Here is a 19,679-nt window from a genome sequence, read left to right on the forward strand (position 1 = left end):
GAACTGAGAATTACCATATATTATCGCGTATAATGCGATCCACGTATAATGCGAACTAGAAATTTTGTTTGAAAACTTGCCCTAAAATGCCATGTCCACGTATAATGCGATCTGTTAATATTGTTCCATAACATTATAAATAATACAATACGAATTAACGAAAGAAATATTTATTTTAAAACAAAATGTCAAAATCCTTTAAATTCTTCTTCATCTTTTGGGTCATCAAACATTTCACTTATAAATTAATCTGTAGGGATTGCGTCATCAGTGTAGCAGTTGTATGCTCTCCATTTTGTTGTGCGTCATCCTCGCTTTCGTATATGATCGTCAGATCCATCCATTGAATTATTTATTCCACATTTAAGAAATGAGCATTGAATCATTTCAGATGATATCGAATCCCATGCTTCTTTAACCCAGCTGGTGGCTAGGGTGATCTCAGGCTTCTGAAAATTCCCACCCTTTGTCATCTTCACCAAACCAGATGACATCCATTCTCTCCATTTTTCACGTAAGTGATCTTTAAACAGCTTATTCAAGCTGACATCAAGCTGCTGCAAAACGGAAGTTAGACCACCCGGTATGACTGCTAGGTCTGTACGTAGCTCACATGCTTTCTCTTTGCTTGCCTCCGTTAAATACACCCGGAACATATCCCAGACTAGCATGCTTTGTTGACATAACAAGCTACCTGGACGTATGTTCCATACTTGATCCAGCCATAATTGTACACTTTCTTCATCCATCCAACCTTTCTGATTGGCACGAACAATTACACCTGGTGGAAATTTCATATGCTTCAGAATTTTCTTCCTTTTAAATATCACTGTCGGCTTTAATTTGGTTCCGTCTGCCATGCAGGCTAGAACAATGGTAAAATGGGTTTTTTTCATGTCCCGTTGTTTTTATGAAGACACCCTTTTCACCAACTGAGTTTACTATTCGATTTCCAGACATATCAAAGTACATGGGCGTCTCATCCATACTGCCAATTTAGGAAAGTTTATATCCGTGACACTTCCGTAATTTTATGATAAATTTAAGGAAGAACTGAACTTTTTCTTCAAGCTGCTTTGGTAACTTCTGCGCAATTTTTGTTCGGTGTCGTAATGTTAATGCTTAAATTGATGTTCCATAAATCTGTTGCACCACCTAGATGAAACAAGAAAAGATGAAATACCTGGTGTGTCCTTGAATTTACCATTCTTGAAATTGTAGAGCTCGAAAACGAATTGCATTTCTTGTTACTATAATGCCATCTTGTCCTTGCGTCAAAATCTATTCATTTAGCTCTTCTTTGAGTTCTGGAAAGGATGCTACATCTCCACGATGGGCACGTTTCGTTTTGGGGATTTTTTCAAGACTGTCTGTTTGCTTATGCCAGGGTCTAATATTACTCTCTGCTACACCAAATTCTCTCATAGCAACACTGTTATTATGTTCTTCTACAAACTGCACGAACACGCAATTTAAATCCTGCTTCAAAAGATGAACGTTTACGTTTCTGTTGGCTCATTTTCAGGCTAGGTTTGTTTAACGAATAATATTTAAAATGAACTCTGGTTAAACCGATATACCTAACTGTGCTCTATCTATCTCACTGTGCTCTATCATTCGGCGACTGAGCGCACATTTATGCGCAGGTACGATGCGTGCTCGGTCGCCGAATGCAAGTGGGTCAAGTAGATTTGGTTGCATAGGCATTAGGTAGTATATATTGTGTGTGCAAGTCTAATAAGAGGTTATATTTTTTAGGATCTGTATATAATGCGAACCCCTAACTTTAAGCAGTATTTTTTATCATAAATTTTTCGCATTATATGCAAAAATGGAGTAAAACCAGGTTTAAAATTGCTTGGTATCTTTAACATAACTATACCCAAGTTAAAAATACTTTCTACATTTATATCTCCTCCTGAGATTTTATTTAATAAGGTTATAACACCTTATGGTAACTTGTTTTGGTAAAATACTTACAAGCACTCTGCATTACTAAATCTTGGTATTTCTAGCCTGGCTCCCACTGATGAGACCTCAATAAAGGTCGAAACCGGTCTAGGTAGTGGCCCCTTGCCTTTAATACAAAACATCATACATCCCCTTCTTGGAGATGTGTTTTGGCATTAAGGGTAAATATTAAGATTAGTGATCAGAGCTTGCTCCACTTTTACCACGAGTTGCCTTGGTCTTGCACTACCTGTAGGATCAGCTAGTCTTGCATAAATTGCAGGCGCAAACTTGACATTTTGTCTGTTTGCTTACTTGGGGAAAAAAATGGAGTAAAACCAGGTTTAAAATTGCTTGGTATCTTTAACATAACTATACCCAAGTTAAAAATACTTTCTACATAATATACGGTAGATTAAACAATATGGTCAAGGGTACTGAAAATTCCTTTGCTACTTCACTTAAGACTTGAGCAGGTATACCATTGTTATGTCATCACTTTTCCTTAAATAATTTACTTTCTTTATGAATTTACCTCTCTACAATGACTACAAGACTTACAAAATTTCCCTGACTCTAATATATGTATCACTTCTTACGTGTTCATTCTATAAGGAAAGCAAATTCTATATCTCTAGCCGATTTCTAATTTTACTCACATGCTTACCCTGACTGTTAAAGGTTATTCCTTGCTAAAAGAAACGAATCCTCTAATTTCTTTCTGGGGCCATCTCCTCTTCAGATATTGACAAATTTATTTTTTAAAGCTGCGCCAGCCAATATCTTAGACTAGAGGGGACTCTTATTCAGGAAGACTTTTCCTGGCTAAGAAAATTCTGGTTTGCAGTCGTAACCTCTATAACAACATGTTATACTTTTCTTTCAATCCCCCCCCCCCTGCTATGGTTCAGATTAATGAATGGTAGTTTTGATTCATATCACAGGCATAACTCAGGTCTAGAAGAAAAAACATATTTATTGGAATCTAAAGACATATACACTTAGACCAATCTCACTTTCAATTAGTTCAATGACATGCTAAATCAAACTGATTAATACTCTAATGCATGAACAATAAATCCTTCTTTTAAGTTAGAGATTAAACACATAATATACACATTATACACTGCCAATCAATATTCTACCTACTATGTTAGTCTTGCTAAACTAGTCAGAATCATCTACAATCATTCCAGACAATTTGTCTTATGGACATTAGCCACTGCTAAATAATCACTTAAAGTTCTTAAATACTGTCCATACTCGATTATTACACTACAATGATCTTTCCCTTTTACTGACTGGGTAATTATACAACAAAATCTGTAATTTACCATTTCTTGGGGCAGGATCTCCAAGTCCATCTGAACTGTCCTTCTTTGTTTGAATTACCTCTCGATACTTCCATAAGCTTACGTCCACGTGGTGAGTCACTATGGTCATCAGATTATGCTATGCTCTGTACCTGGCATTGTTCCCACATCTATTCTGGATCAGTTTCAGGCCATCCTCGTTACTACTGCTGGTTCATAGGATACGTCCGCGATATTATTCCACTGGAACTTTCAGCAAAGGAGCAAAGACAGCATATGATGACATCTCACGCTTTACACCGGCAGAAAAGCTCACTGTCCAATATCGTACTATCGCCAAGAGACACCATCAGGAACTTCCGGTCCACAGGAGAAGTCGAATCATTATCCAGCAAAATAGGTGAAAAAAGCCTCGAGAAAGGGGTGCAAACCTTTTTTATTCTCCCTTCACTTCCCCCTTTTTAGCACCCTGTTACTAGCTGCGATAGCACCCTCTTACTTTCTGCGATCTTTTCCCGCCCGCTATTTTCTTCATCCGTGGGGATTTCAGCACATCGTGAGATCTCCAGCAGCGTCTTCCGGGAAATGAATGTGCATCGCTTTCCAAAATTGCCAATGCCTCAGGCCCACCTGTGACCTTTGGACTATTGTTTACATCTAATTTACCCATTCATTGTATACATGATGCATTCATATAATACTAATTTATACACAAAGTTCTTTACATGGTATTACAATTCTACTAAAAGGAGGTAATTCTATTTCTATTTACAGTTAGTACTTTATTTCTTCTGCTCGAGTGCAAGTTTTTTCTCTCAGTTGATTTTTCTGACTTGTTAAATCCTGAATGAATTGTTTCTTTTTAAAAGTTCTTCATTCAGGATGTAACACCATCCAATCCCACAGATGTATTCACATTAAGGTTCTGTAATATGCTATTCACCTTCATTTCATTCATCCCAGTTCCCGTATAAGCAATCGACTTCCTCATTCCTGCAGTATCACCACCTGGATGATATAGTCTTGCAAAGTGTTCACTTAGTAATTCTACTATTTTGACTAATTCAGTTACCTTCCCACCATCGGCATTCCTTAAAATCATTCTGCCATATACTTTTTTTCATTTACTTGCAGCATATTGAAAGAACTGTTTGGGATTCTCCTTTCATAATCTGCTTTTGCTTTTATTACCACACTAGTTACCCTTCTGGCCTGTGCCTTGTACTGTTCACGTACTTGCAGGTCACCTTTCTCCTTAAATTCCCTCCACAATTGTTTCTTTTTTTTGCGGCTCCAGCTTAATGGTGTTATTCATCCATTTAACTCCCAATTGATTTAGTCTCCTGACTCTAGGTATGCAGTCAGCCATTACCTCCCCCCTCAAACACTCCTTTACCATTTCCCATGCACTATCAACATCCAGCCCTTGCAGTTTTACATGCCATGGCACTGATCTAAGCAATCCCCTAAGCTTGTCATACTTACCAGCCTGGTAATTCCACATATACCCTGTCTCAACTGAAAACTGCCCCCCATACAGTATCTCATTTCCATCTATCCATTCCTGTATTTAGCTCTTGACCAACGTCTCCAATACTTTGACAACGACTCCTGATATGCTGATCGGCCAGTAATTTGCAACAGCAGTCTTGGAATTACTATGGCATATGTGTGATTTTTTAGTTAAGAATACTCCACAGGTTTAACTGTATAAGAAAATTATGATACAAAATATGTTTAGTAACTCACCTATGTCTATCATATCTCTCTCTCTTTCTATCTATCAACCAAACATTCTAAACCAAAAAAAAAAATGGGTCACTTGCCTCTAGATCCTGTCCACCACTTCTGCATTCCAAGAAACCTAGGTGACCTAATCTATGTATACAGTAATCCAGATGAGGTGATACCAAAACATTATAAAGAAAGAGAACTTTACAATTTGTCATTTGAACTACAATTCTGTAGTTCAAATGCATCAATTGCAAATCTCTAGCCTCACTGATTTCTCACAGACCAGTTTATTATTTACCATTTGTAATTCTATAGAGAATATGACTTTTTGTCAAATTTCTTTAGAAGTCTAAAAGAGTATAACTTAATATGCAAGAATGTATGTATTTGTACATATACAAAAATACATATATACACTAAGTTAGCTGTGTTCCCCTACTTACCTGCCTTCCTGACATCACTCTAACCCTGGTTCCAGTGCTCCCTCGCATCTCATTCCCTCTCTCCTACTGTTTCTATTCTCTCTTCGATCATTCCCATAACTCTATCTCATTCCCTCTCTTCCACTGTTCCTATTCTCTCCTCTTCTATTATTCGCATAACTCTCTCTCATAACTCATACCGCATAACTCAACCCGTGTCTGCTACAGCACCTCTAAGTTCTCACTCATTCCATAGAGGAGGATCAACAGTTCTCATGCCCCATTCTAGCATATTCCATACATGTTCAATTGGGTTACAGTCAGGGGAGTCTGAGGTCCAAGGCAATGTGGTGAATTCATTGTCGTGTTCCTCCAACCATGCAGTAGTTGTACAAGCCCAATGACTTCCTGCAGATATGGATGGATACAGTTGGCTAATAGGTCCCTGTAGTTCACTATTCAGTGTTTTCATTAGTGTTTTTGAGATGATAGCCAATGGGCCTAGGGGCATGCCAGGAAAAAAGCTCCCTAGACCATAACACCACCTCCACTGGCCTGTTCAACCCTAACTGTGCAACCAGGGGAGAGGGCTTCATGATGTTTACGGCAAATGCAAACCCAGCCATCAGCATGATGTAACAGGAAATGGGACTCATCACTCCAGATAACCATCTTCCATCTGTCAAGGTTCCATTGCTGACATTCCTTGGTCCATGCAAAGCATTGTTTGCAATGCCTGGCTGTCATCATGGGTAACCTTGTTGGTCTCCAGTTGTTGAACTCTAGGCAAAGCAAGGTATGACACATTGCATGTGGAAATTGGTCAAACTGCCCCACTATTGTACTGGTGGGTGAGCTGTGTGAATGCTGTATATCATTGCTGAGATACCAGTCATGACACCTGACGCTCACCTCTAGGATCAACCACACATGGCTGACCAATGCGAGTCCTTCTGCTGGATGTCTGTTCATGGTTAATCCAGTCCTAGTACACCCTTGATACAGTAGTACGGGAGCAACCAACAAGTGTGGCTGTTTCCAAAATACTGGCACCTGCCCTCTGGGCCCCAACAATCTGTCCATGGTCAAATTGGCTAACGTTGCCACATTTCCCCGTTATGTACAAGGGATAGGTGTGTCCATTTATAGTGGCTGCACATGATGTTGATACCACATGGTACTTCATTATCGCATCGAATATGTAAATTTGGGGGGGGGTTTCCTAATGCAAAGCTAACTCAGTGTGTGTGTGTGTGTGTGTATATATATTTAATCACAGTAAATATCTAATTTTTATAGATTGAGACTGATCCTCTGTCATCCACATGTTGATTTTGAAGTCAATAGATCATCATAATATGATTCTGAAATAACCTAACCAATAAATAAAATATATATATATATTTAACCTATTCTCCATATCTCATAGTTAATAATCACTCTCCATAATCATGAGTGATTATTAACATAATAGGTTGGATACAGAGAAATGAGGAGTTAACTGGAACAGCATATTAAAGTCAAAACCAATCTGGTCAATTGACTGGATTGGTTTTGACTTTAAGAGTCTATATGTTATTTCCAGGTCCATATTTATTTCAAAACAAGCAGATAAATAACAAAATGGATTCTGAAATTAAGAACAATGATGCTGATAGAATAAATCATTTAGTTATAATTTAAGATTGTGAAATTTTTAAAATAGTTCTAATCTTATGACATTTTCAGAAATGACAATGAAAATATTTAATCATGTTTTAAATTTCAAGAAAAATGAAGGAGATAGGAAATTGGTCAGAGTATCATACCTCTGAAAACATATGGTATTGATTTGCTACAGGTAGAAAAAAATTTTAATTATATTTAGAAATAACTTATTATTATTATTATATTTATGTTTATCATTATTATTATTATATGGGTATCTCCATGGAGTCAGAAGACTCATCACAGGAGACCACCACTAACCTTTATATGCAGAATACCTATCATACCTCTATTGAAACTCATACACTGTCAAGGAACTCAAAACTAATTCTGGCAACTCATTCCACGTATTCACCACTTTCCAAACAAAAAATTTAGTCTGCACACCCTTACTAACCCCACTCTTATATAACTTCCAAGGGTGATCACTAGTTATCTCTCAATTCATCATGTGTTTGAAAAATTTCCTTTGTGTCAATCTTATAGAACCCTTTTAACTTAACAGTTTCTATCATATCTCTTCTTTTGCACCTATCAACTAAACTTTGCAACCCAGACACACCCTCAACCTTACTCTTAGGGAGCAGTCAACAGACCTGTCACCAGCTTGGTTACTCATCTCTGAATCCTCTCCACCACCTCCTGATCCCCAAGAAACCCAGATTACTATATCTGTGCACAGTAGTCAAGATGCAGCCAAATCATAGCCTTATAAAGAGGGATGATAATCTCCCTATCTTTATTTGTGTGTTTATCAACATCCTAATAATCTTTTGAGATTGTTTGGCAACTTTTGCATTATGTCTTCTGAACTTCAACTCTCTATCCAATCACTCCTTAAATTCTTAGCCTTATCAATTTCCTGCAATCCAGTATCATTGATTTGATATACAGTATGTAATTTTTTCAACCTGAAGTGCATAAGCTTATATTTCACTATATTAAATTTGCAAGCATTATCCTTTGCCCACAATGCCAATTTATTTAAATTGACCAACAAATATATAATTACTTATCAACTATTGTCCTTCTAAATTTTGCATAATCATTAAACAACTGAATATCCCCCCACCTTAAAACATTCATTATATCATTATTGATGCCAGCTTGGTTAGCATATCTGCTCTCCAGCCAAAAGGCTGCGGGTTTGCGAATTCTGCTATGGACATGAATGTTTCTCATTGTCTGTGAAAATACTAGTGGTGGTGGCGGCAGACAGTACATGCTGTTGGTGTAGATGATGCAATTCGCTGTAGAGTAGCTGCCCTCCCTTGATGAGTCTTTGGACTCCTTGGAAGTGTCATGTAATAATAATTTATGGTAGAGTGGAATCTATCACATACTACTCTTTGGTGTCTGTCTGCCAGTCCCCCCCCCCACCACCACCTTCATATCCAGTCACATTTACTCCAACTTGTGTAATAGTTTTCCATGTGGTATTCTGTCAAGTGCCTTTGCCAAGTCCAGTAGTATCACATCTTTCTTTTCTAATTCTGCTGGACTCTTTGGAAGTGTCACGTAATGCTAAAGGGAGGTCATGCTAAAGTTTGCTAAAGGGAGGTCATGTTTTAGTAATCTACTTACTTATTACAATAAAGTGACTGCTTCCTTGGACAGAGGAGAAGGATACACAGTAATATACTTGGATTTCGCAAAGGCTTTTGATAGAGTACCTCATGATAAGTTGACAGTCAAACTAGAGCAGATGGGGTTGGATATTAGATTAGTGCATTGGATTGGAGACTGGCTATCTGATAGGTATCAACAAGTTGTGTATGGGGGTGCAATATCCAGGAAAAGGAAAGTCACTAGTGGAGTGCCTCAGGGGTCTGTTTTAGGGCCATTACTATTTAACTTATATATTAATGATATTGGTGAAGATTTGGATGGAGATATTCAGTTGTTTGCAGATGATGCAAAGTTGGGACGAACCATAAAGAGTAGTGAAGATGTTGTGGCCTTGCAAGAAGACTTGAATAAATTGAGTGATTGGGCAAGCAAATGGGGATGTGAGTTCAATGTTGCAAAATGTAAAGTTTTAAAATTTGGAAAACAAAGATGGGATGCAGAATTTATGCTTGGTGAGAATATATTGTTGGAAGTAGAGGAAATAAGAGATCTGGGGGTGATAGTGGATAAGGATCTAAAATTTAGGGGACACATCGCCAAAATTGTGAAGACAACACAAAGACTTCTGGGAATGATGCGGAGGACACTGACATGTAGAAGTAGGGAGATACTTGTTCCAATGTATAAGGCTTTGATTAGGCCACACTTGGACTATTGTGCCCAGATTTGGTCACCGGGTTTTCAGAAGGATGAAGAGATGTTGGAAAGGGTCCAAAGGTGACTGACTAAGGTAGTTTCTGACCTCTGGAATGTTGAGTATGAGGAAAGATTGAAAAGATGTAATTTGCAGAGTCTCGTGGAGAGAAGGAAGAGGGGAGATATGATAGAGACCTACAAGTTGGTAAGGGGTTGTTATAGGATCAATGGTGGAGAAGTTCTACAGAGAATAGTGGGAGATCAGGGGAGAACCAGAGGTCATCCCTGGAAACTGTATAAGGAGGGTGTGAGTAAGGGAGTGAGAGGCAGGTTTTTTTCGTGCAGAGTTGTGAGTGGTTGGAATGCCTTGCCTGAGAGCGTGGTGTCTGCAAGTAGTTTGAATGTGTTTAAGACACGGTATGATGAGATGTGTGTGTGTAAGATAAAAGGACCTCCTAGATGAGTCTTTGACTCCATGAGGTCTTGTTTAATAATAATAATAATAATAATAATAATAATAATAATTTATGGTAGAGTGGAATCTATCACATACTACTCTTTGGTGTCTGTCTACCAGCCCCTCCCACCTTCATATCCAGTCACATTTACTCCAACTTGTGTAATAGTTTTCCATGTGGTATTCTGTCAAGTGCCTTTGCCAAGTCCAGTAGTATCACATCTTTCTTTTCTAATTCTGCTGGACTCTTTGGAAGTGTCACGTAATAATAATTTATGGTAGAGTGGAATCTATCACATACTACTCTTTGGTGTCTGTCTACCAGCCCCTCCCACCTTCATATCCAGTCACATTTACTCCAACTTGTGTAATAGTTTTCTGGTATTCTGTCAAGTGCCTTTGCCAAGTCCAGTAGTATCACATCTTTCTTTTCTAATTCTGCTGTCACTGTATTATAAAATGTGAATAAACCTTTAAAGTAAATTCTGCCTCTGTAAATTACAAAAAGGTAGGATCTACCTTTTGCAAAGTCATGATGTTCCAATAGAGTATCATGTTCCTATCCAGCCATTCCTGGATTTTATCTTTAACCAGTTTTTCCACTACTTAAACCACCACTATGAAATTCTTATTGGTCTGTAATTTACTACTTCTGTCTTAGAGCCACCTTTATATGTAATGAAACTATCACACCCTCGTTCCAGTCCTTTGGAACCTTGCCAGAGCTGAAACTTAGACAACTTCAGAGGCACTGCCAATTCTCATACACAGTCTCATAGTACACAGGCCTAAATATTATCTAGTCCCACTGTTGTATTGATATTTTTCAATATGCTGACCACCTCTAGCTCATCTACCCCAATTCTCACATCAGTCTCTGTCCATATCAGCAACTACAAAATCTCCACCTAGATGATATACCCTTGCATGGTGATGACACTTCGTAATCCAACTATTTCCTCTGCTTCTGTCATTTTCCTACCATCAGCATTAATGAACGGTATCCTTCCATAATCATTCTTTCTCTTACTCACTACATAGGAAAAAAAATCTTTTTGATTTACTTTGACCTGCTTAGCTAATTTCTCTCATAATCTGATTTAACCTTTCTTTATTATACTAGTCACTCTTCTCGTCTGCACTTTGTAATGCTGATCCCTAATTGGTTTATCCTCCTGACTTTGGGTATGCACTCTGATACTGCCTTGTTCAAACAATCCTCGACCACTTCCCATGAACTAATGACATTCATTCCATATAGTTTCATATGTCATGGCACTGCTCCAAACTACCTTTCAAGTCTGTCATAATTACCAGCTTTGTAGTTAAACATAAATCCTTTCTTAAATGAGAATTCCACATAATTAGCAACTCCCAGAATAAGATTGTATGATCACTTTCCCCAATGTGGGAAATGGATATGGATACATCTTCTGATGCTATTACCTGATCCAGCACTCGCAAACCCCTGGTCTACTCTATAACATGCTGTTTCAAGGAATTATCAGTAATTGTATAACTGTATATATGACAAGAAAGTCATAAATTAAATTTTTGGGATGAAGGAAATTGGTCACAGTTTCATTCCTCTGCTAACATGTTGACATGCTATAGGCTTTGCAATCTCTTGTGTATGGGAGTGATATAAAAGAAAAATAATTAATTATCATTGGAAATGAGTAGATGGGAAAAACAAAAAATTTTCAAAGCTTTCAAATGTTAGAGATGTAACTCCAAATTTGTGGATTTCTGTGACACCCACTGTGCATGTTCATAATCAACAAGATTCATGAAAACACTTGAAATATGAACAGTTAAAAAAAGAATACTTACCCATGTACAGTGTGAGGACTTGCAGTACTCATAATAATGTAGCTTAATGTTGCTTGCACCATCACATGAGATATTTGCCTAAAAGATTTTATTTAGGAGTGAAAATGCAGTTAGGAAATATTATTTATTCTGTATTTATTAAAACTTCATGATACTGGTGACAATACCAAAACTGACCAGTTGCTTAATAATTATAATATTGATTTCTTAAAGAGTCTGCCATTCATAAGATTTAATATAACTATTGTATATACAAAAGAAAACAAAAATCTAAGAAAATAAATGTAAACATATTTAAACTGGTTTACATTGATAACTTTAGCTTTCCTGAGATGAAAAAATTATTCTTGGATGAAATAAGTCATAATATTACAATCTGTCTCTCACTCTTATTTGTAATAAACTGCCCTCTATCATCCTAGCAGGTAACATAACACTACTACCAGTACATCCTCCTTATTGAGATGCCAAATGTTTTAGGAAAAGTTGGAGAAAAGGAAAAAGCTGATAATGTAAGTGCCTGCTGGATTTTTCAGAGCATGCATTAGTCATTATACTGCCAGCTTATTTAGTCAAGTAGTTAGCAAACCTACTCTCCAACCAACAGGTTGTGGGTTCAGATCCTGCTGCATGCATGGATGTTTGTGATTGTCTTCAGGTGGGAGATGAATTTCACTGCCCAGTATGAGACCACCACCCTGATTATTGGAGGCCTGAAGTGGCTTGAAAAAGTTCCATGATTTGTCTCTAGAGCAGAGTTTTCAGACTATGTAAAAAATAAATAATTCTTTTAACAAAAAAAAATATATATAAAATTAATAAAAATGGAGAAAAAAAAATACTTAGCCCACCCACGGTATAAATTATTATTATTATTATTAAGAAAGTCCTCCAGAGAGTCAGGGACTCATCGAGGGAGGCCATATACTACACGCACCAGTTATCATCCTTATTCTGAATTCATTCACACTGCTTGCACATACCACATCCAATGGCAATCTATTCCAATCACATACCAGCCTAAGAGAGAAAAATCTAGCCCTTACCCCCCTTCTTAGCATCATTCATTCTCAACTTCCAAGGATGTCCTCTTGTCCTTTCCCCACCCTCCATAAATTGAAATCCTGTATGACTTTCAGCAGTTTGTAAGTCTCAATCAAATCACCCCTCTTTCTCCTGTGTGCTAGTGTCTGCAGTCTACAAATTCTCAATCTGACTTCATAATCAGTATTCCATAATCCTGATATCATTTTCAACACTCTCCTTTGCACACTCTTTCTCTCTCTCTCTCTCTCTCCACTATATCAGAATCACAACGGAAACCAGGAGACCAGACCTGCACACAAATAGTCCAAGTAAGGTCTTATCAAAGCCTTGTAAAAAGGCAAAATGACATTCTTATCTTTATATGTGAACATTCCTTTCAGCATTGCATTTATCTTCGGAATTGTATTTGCAACATGGCCCCTGAACTTTGACTTCTTATCTACTAACACTCCAAGATCCCTAGCCTGATCAATTTCTTCTAGCATAATCCCACCAATATAATACGACATTGGATATCTAATCACACCAAAGTGAATGACTTTACATTTACTGACGCTGAACTGATATCCATTTTCCCATGCCCATTACAGCCTATTCAAATCATTCTGCTAGTACTGCATATCAGCAGCATTTGTGATTACCCCACCTATCTTTGCATCAGCAGCAAGCTATATGTCACTTGTCAAATCCTTCTCAATATCATTAATGTACAGTTTGAATAAAAGTGGACAAGCACTGATCCTTATGATACACCACTGGTTACCTTAAATCTTGCAGACCCACATACCCCATATACCACTTTTTATTTATAAATGTATTATAAGTTTACTAATAACTTTTTGTGGATACAAACCACATAAAAAAACATCACGTCCCAGCATAAAGATATGCATAAATTCACATGAAGAGAAGATGTAAGAAATAACAAAAGTCTGAATTGGCTATGTTATTGTTGTTAGATATTTTCACAAAGGTTCAGGGAATAGAGGGAATTAGAAATATGATTGGCATTTAGTTATGAGCAAGATAAAAAGGAATATCATATGGAAAAGAAAAATATGTAAGAAAGTCAGATGATGTTATACTGCTAAATAAATAAGTGCAAGTAATCTGAAGGTTTCCTTAACTAAATTGAATAACTGCTTGTTAACTAAATTGAATAACATTTGCCTGTCTGTCAATTGAATAATTGATAGACAGGCAAATGAATGAGGTATTAGTTTAATTCAACTAAATGCAAAGTCTTGAAGTTTGGGATACATTGATGGGAGGCTGCATACTCTGTTGGAGGAACTGTACTGGAGGAAGCAGGGGAGGCAAGGGAGCTGGGGGGGGGATTGATAATTGATGGAAACCTGAAATTCAGGGAACATATTGCAAAGGTAGTGAAGGTAACCTGGAGGATTGCTTCAATACTGAGAAGGACACTGACCAGCAGAGATAAAAGAGTTGTCATTCCATTGTATAAAATCCTGTTCAGACCACATCTGGAATACTGTGCTCAAATTTGGTCCCCAAGATTTGAAGGGGATAAATTAATTTTGGAAAGGGAGCAGAAGCAGATAACAAAGATGATATCAGGACTATAATGTTTGTTATGAGGATAGACTGAGGGGATGTGGATTGCAAAATTTGGTATATAAAAGAAGAGGTGATATGATTGACACGTTTACACTGTTGAGAGGTAGTTACAAGGTTGTGTGGGAAGTTTTTACATTTGATGGAACAAAGGGAAGGAGTGAGGACAAGGGGGCCATCCCTGGAAGTTATGAAAGGAAGTCATGAGCAAGAGGGCAAGGAGTGGTTTCTTTGCATGGAGGGTGGTTGAACTGTGGAATTGAGTTCAAGAAGCGGTATGACAGGCTTTGTATTTTCTAGGTGGGCTTCCCATGATGAGTCTTGTAACTCCATGGAGGTTCTGAATTATAATAATAATAATAATATAAAAACAGGCACTGAAAACTTCAGCTGACCTGAATGGGAAACCTATAGAAATATTAACATATTTCAGCTAAGGCATCACAATTTTAAGGAAGATAGCAAACTAATGTAAATAGAAGAAAAACTGGCATTGGTCCTGTATATCCTTTGAGGGTAGATATAATAAATTTGTTGGCAATGAAAAAAAAAAAAAAATGCTACCCATATCAAGTAACTTAGTACATGACAGCTCACAATCTCTTAATGTGATGACCTTGTTTCAAACTGCTTTACATACAAATATTTTCTAGCCAATCCCGAATAAACTGTTCTGTGAAATTTTATAGTATGTGGTATCTTTTGATAATGTTGAGTAAGTCATATTAAATTTAATTTCATGTGTTATGCAAAGAATCTTCTAAAAAATTATGCAAATTGCACATGAGCAGTTGGCTAATAAAGCATTTTTTTTATTTATGAGCCAGCTAAACATCAAACTTCTCATTTAATAGTCTTTTGTACTTTGCATGAATGAGCAGTCTGTATTTAGTGGAATGGAAAACAATAATTTAAATAATAATGATGTCAGAGGTTCCATTAAAACCGAGTCTTTATTATTATTATTATTATTATTATTCAGGCCTCCATGGAGTCAAAAGACTCATCGTGGGAGGTCCTTCCTAAGAACATAAAGTCTGCCAAGACTCATCGAGGGGAGGCCCCCCTAAGAAACACAAAGTCTATCACCATTCTCGCTCTCACCACTCCATCAGGCAATGCATTCCACGGTTCAACCACATTCCATGAAAAGAAACCACTCCTCACCCTCTTGCTCACAGTTTCCTTTCGTAACTTCCAGGGATGGCCTCTTGTCATCACTCCTTCCCGCTGTTCAACCAAGTGAAAGATCTCCCCAGTGTCAACCCTGTAACCACCTCTCAACAGTTTAAAAGTCTCAATCATATCACCTCTCCTTCTTCTATCCACCAAACTTTGCAGTCCACATTCCCTCAGCCGATCCTCATAACCAAAATTGTACAGTACTGAAACTATCTTTGTCACCTGTCTTTGTACCCTTTCCACAGTTAATTTATCCCCTTCAAATCCTGGGGACCAAATCTGAGAACAATAGTTGAAGTGTGGTCTGATCAGAGACTTATACAATGGAATGATAACCCTTTTATTTCTGCAGGTCAGTGTCCTTCTCATAATCGTAGCAATCCTCTGTGTTACCTTCACCACCTTTGCAATATGTCCCCTAAATTTCAGGTTTCTGTCAATCATCAACCCCAGATCTCTTCTCTCCCCTACTTCCTCCAGTATAACTCCTCCCATAAAGTATGCAGCATCCCATCGATGTTTCCCAAACCTCAAGACCTTACATTTTGTTGCATTAAACTGACACCACCTTTCATTTGCCCATCTATCTAGCTTATTCAAATCCTCTTGCAGGGCTACCACATCTGCACTATTACTAATAATCCTTCCCAGCTTCGCATCATCCGCAAACAACTGAATATCCCCTTGCAATGTCATTGATATAAAGGTTAAACAATATAAGTTCTAGTACTGAGCCCTGTGGGACCCCACTTGTAACCCTCTGCCTCCTGGAAACTGCTCCACCATACACAACTCTCTGATACCTATCAGACAGCCAATCCTGAATCCAGTTGACCAATCTGACATCCAGACCCATGTGCTGCAACTTAAATGCAGCTTATCATGTGGCACCCTGTCAAATGCCTTTGCTAAGTCTAAGAAAATTGCAGTATATGCCTTTCCCTCATCTAATGTTTTTGTAACTTTATTATAAAAGGCTAGCATATTGCTAAAACAAAAGCGCCCTTTCACAAATCCATGTTGACTCTCACAGATAACATTACCCTCATCTGCCCAATGCTGTATACGGTTCCTCACTACTTTCTCCAAGATCTTAACAACTACTGATGACACACAAATTGGCCTATAATTAGACACTTCCAGTCTGTTACCACCCTTATGCAATGGCATTATCTTATCTTCCTTCCATTCCCTGGGCACCTTTCCCGCAGCCAGACTTTCATTGAAAAGCCAGGTTAAAGGCACTATCAGTTCTCTAGCACATTCTCTCAAAACTCGTGGTGAAATAGCATCCAGTCCCTAAGCTTTACTGACATCCAGAGTACTCAGTATCTCAAACACACTCTCCTCCTGTACCTCTAAACCTCGAGCCTGCCCTATCCCTCTAGCATTAAAACTGACTCCTGTAGGATGAAATACTCCAATAAAGTGTTCATTGAACAATTCCACTATGTCCTCTGCATCAGTCACTCTATTCCCATTTTTATCCCACAATATCATTCTTCCACAGTCATTTCTCCTCTTACTGGCCACATAGCTAAAAAATTCCCTAGGATTTTCTTTGGATCTTAGGGCCAATCTCCTCTCATATTCCAGTTTCGCTTTCCTTACCACACTAGTCACTCTTATGGCCTGTGTCTTATATTCTTCATGCATCTTCTCTTCACCTGTCTCCTTATATCTCTTCCATAGCCTCTTTTTTGCATGCAATTCCTGATTAATATTATTTGTCATCCACTTGACTCCAAATTGTGGTATACAACTTACCATTGCTGCTAACAAATATTCTTTCACAATTTCCCATGCACTAATGATATCCTGGCCTTCCAATTTCTCCCTCCATGAAACTTCCCGAAGTTGACGTCTAAGACTATTAAATCTCCTGTGTTTTAATTCCACATAAGTTCCTGTCTCTTTGATACTCCTGCATGTCTATTCATTTTCAAATTCAAAACCATATGGTCACTCTCTCTCCAACTGGTGGAAGAGATATCATCTCAGTTATTATCAACTCTTCTGATGCTATAACCAAATCCAAAACTCTTGAACCTCTTGTTCCCTCTGTTACATGTTGCCTAAGACATTTGTCCCTCGAGAATTCTAGAAATTCCATTCCCCTATTGCTAAATGCATCTTCCTCGATCCAATTTATACTACTGTAGTTAAAATCTCCCATAACAATCATTCTTCTTGCACTTGCCAAACTTAGCTGTCTAAACATCTCCTGGTCCCCATCATCTGTGCTCCTGGGTCTGTAGCAACACCCCACTAAATATCCTGTCTTGCCCACCTCTACCTCACACCAAATGCTCTCAAAATCATTTGTCTCACTGCCTTCCAAAGAAGCCTCCACTCTTAGAGGACATAGGTTGTAACTTATCATAAGCAATACCCCACCACCATGCTTTCCCCTCCTATCATGCAGAAAAATGCTGTACCCAGCGACTTCTATTCCTGTTATTATATCCTCTTCTGTCAACCACGTCTCAGTGATCCCAATAATGTTTGGCCAGGCTGATGCTATCTGCACCATCAATTCCTCTCCCTTATTCCGGATACTCCTGGCATTAGTATAAAGCATATAAATGCCATTGTTTCTATACCCAGCATTATCCCCTCTAGACTCCACTGGGCTCAGTGTTACCTGATGTCGTCTCCCTTCTCCCAAGTATCCATTCCCACAAGAGGCTACCCCTGCTATCATCCTTCCTGGGACACACTGACTCGTTCAGAACAGCAATCTCTCCAGATGCCTACGTCCCTCCTCATTCAAATGTAAGCGGTCTCTCGAATACAATTCCTCTCTTTCCTCAAACACACTCCAAGCATCCACATATACCAGTCCTCTCTTGTCACACATTCTAGCTATTATATTCAATATTACCGCTCTTCAGCTCAGTTCGTCATTATCATACCTAGGCAACACGCACACTATTTTTCCTCTCTCTCTCTCTGTCTTCTTCCGTACAGCCTCAAGCAAAAATCTCATATCTCTCGCTGCCCGACTTACATTACCACTCAAGTCATTTGTTCCTACCATCACAATCGTCTCATCCACCCTTTCACCTCTCTTAATTGCCATAGCCACCCTTTCTATTGTTCCTCCTGGCAAAAACTCCTCACGCATCCTATCTTGAACACCACGGATCATTGAGTCGCCATACATTATACCTCTTACCATTCCCTCTCTCTTATTGTTTCCATTCTCTCCTCTTCTTTCATTCCCATAGGTCTCTCATTCCCTCTCCTCTACTGCTATTCTCTCTTTTAGTATTCCCATACCTCTCTCTCCTACTACTGTTTCCATTCTCTCCTCTTCTAGCACTCCCATACATCTCTCTCATTCCCTCTCTCCTACTGTTTCCATTTTCTCCACTTCTAGCACTTCCATATCCCTCTCTCATTCCATCTCTCCTACTGTTTCCATCCTCTCATCTTCTAGCATTCCCATACCTCTCTCTCATTCCATCTCTCCTAGTGTTTCCATCCTCTCGTCTGCTAGCATTCCCATACCTATCTCTCATTCCCTCTCTTCTACTGTTTCCATTCTCTCTTCTTCTAGCACCCCCATACCTCTCACTCACTCTCTTCTACTGTTTCCTTTCTCTCCTCTTCTAACACTCCCAAAATTCTCTCTCTCTCCCCTACTCTGATTCGCCTTGCATTTATCTCTTCCATTATCCTAATCTTATCTTTCATACTTCTGCTCTCATTCACAAGGCATTCCACCTCCTCTTTCAGCTCATCTATCTCCCTCTGCAAGTCAGTCACTCTTAATCTAAATTCACTCTCCCAAACAAAACCATCTCCTAAACTTTCACAGTCACTCACACCTTCCACACTATCAACTATTATTTTCTCATTCATATATATATTTTTTCATTCTCTCCTATCACACTACTTGTCTTCCTACATTCATTCCCCGTTTCTGGAGCAACAAGGTCGGATATCGATATTTCTAATGCACTTATTTCCTCCAACTGCCTGCATTTTGCGCACATACGCTCTCCTTCACAAGCCACATATCCAATTCCTGAGATGCATACATGCCGCAAGTACTGCATGCCACAAAGTCCCTTATGATATTGCTTATAATAGAGTTCTTAGATGGCAGAGGACTTGGCGATACGACACTTGTGACTGCAACTGAATCCGCCATCATTCCTTACTGCCGAGTAGTGTAATCTTTAA

General features: G+C 38.4%; 1 protein-coding gene across 4 annotated transcripts in view; it reads right to left on the reverse strand.

The window, feature by feature from the left end:
* LOC150106921 (lysophospholipid acyltransferase 6-like) overlaps positions 1–19,679 on the reverse strand; it is a 219,177-nt gene that overhangs the window by 148,055 nt on the left and 51,443 nt on the right. For all 4 annotated transcript variants that reach the window (XM_090393380.1, XM_090393378.1, XM_090393381.1 and 1 more), the window contains one exon: positions 11,682–11,759. In XM_090393380.1, coding sequence (XP_090249506.1) covers positions 11,682–11,759 — 78 coding nt within the window. The remainder of the gene's footprint in view (positions 1–11,681; positions 11,760–19,679) is intronic.

This window comes from Typopeltis vanoorti, chromosome 5 (genome assembly GCF_054136105.1).
Source record: "Typopeltis vanoorti isolate ZY-2024b chromosome 5, IOZ_Tvanoo_1.0, whole genome shotgun sequence".
Taxonomy (NCBI): Eukaryota; Metazoa; Arthropoda; class Arachnida; order Uropygi; family Thelyphonidae; genus Typopeltis; species Typopeltis vanoorti.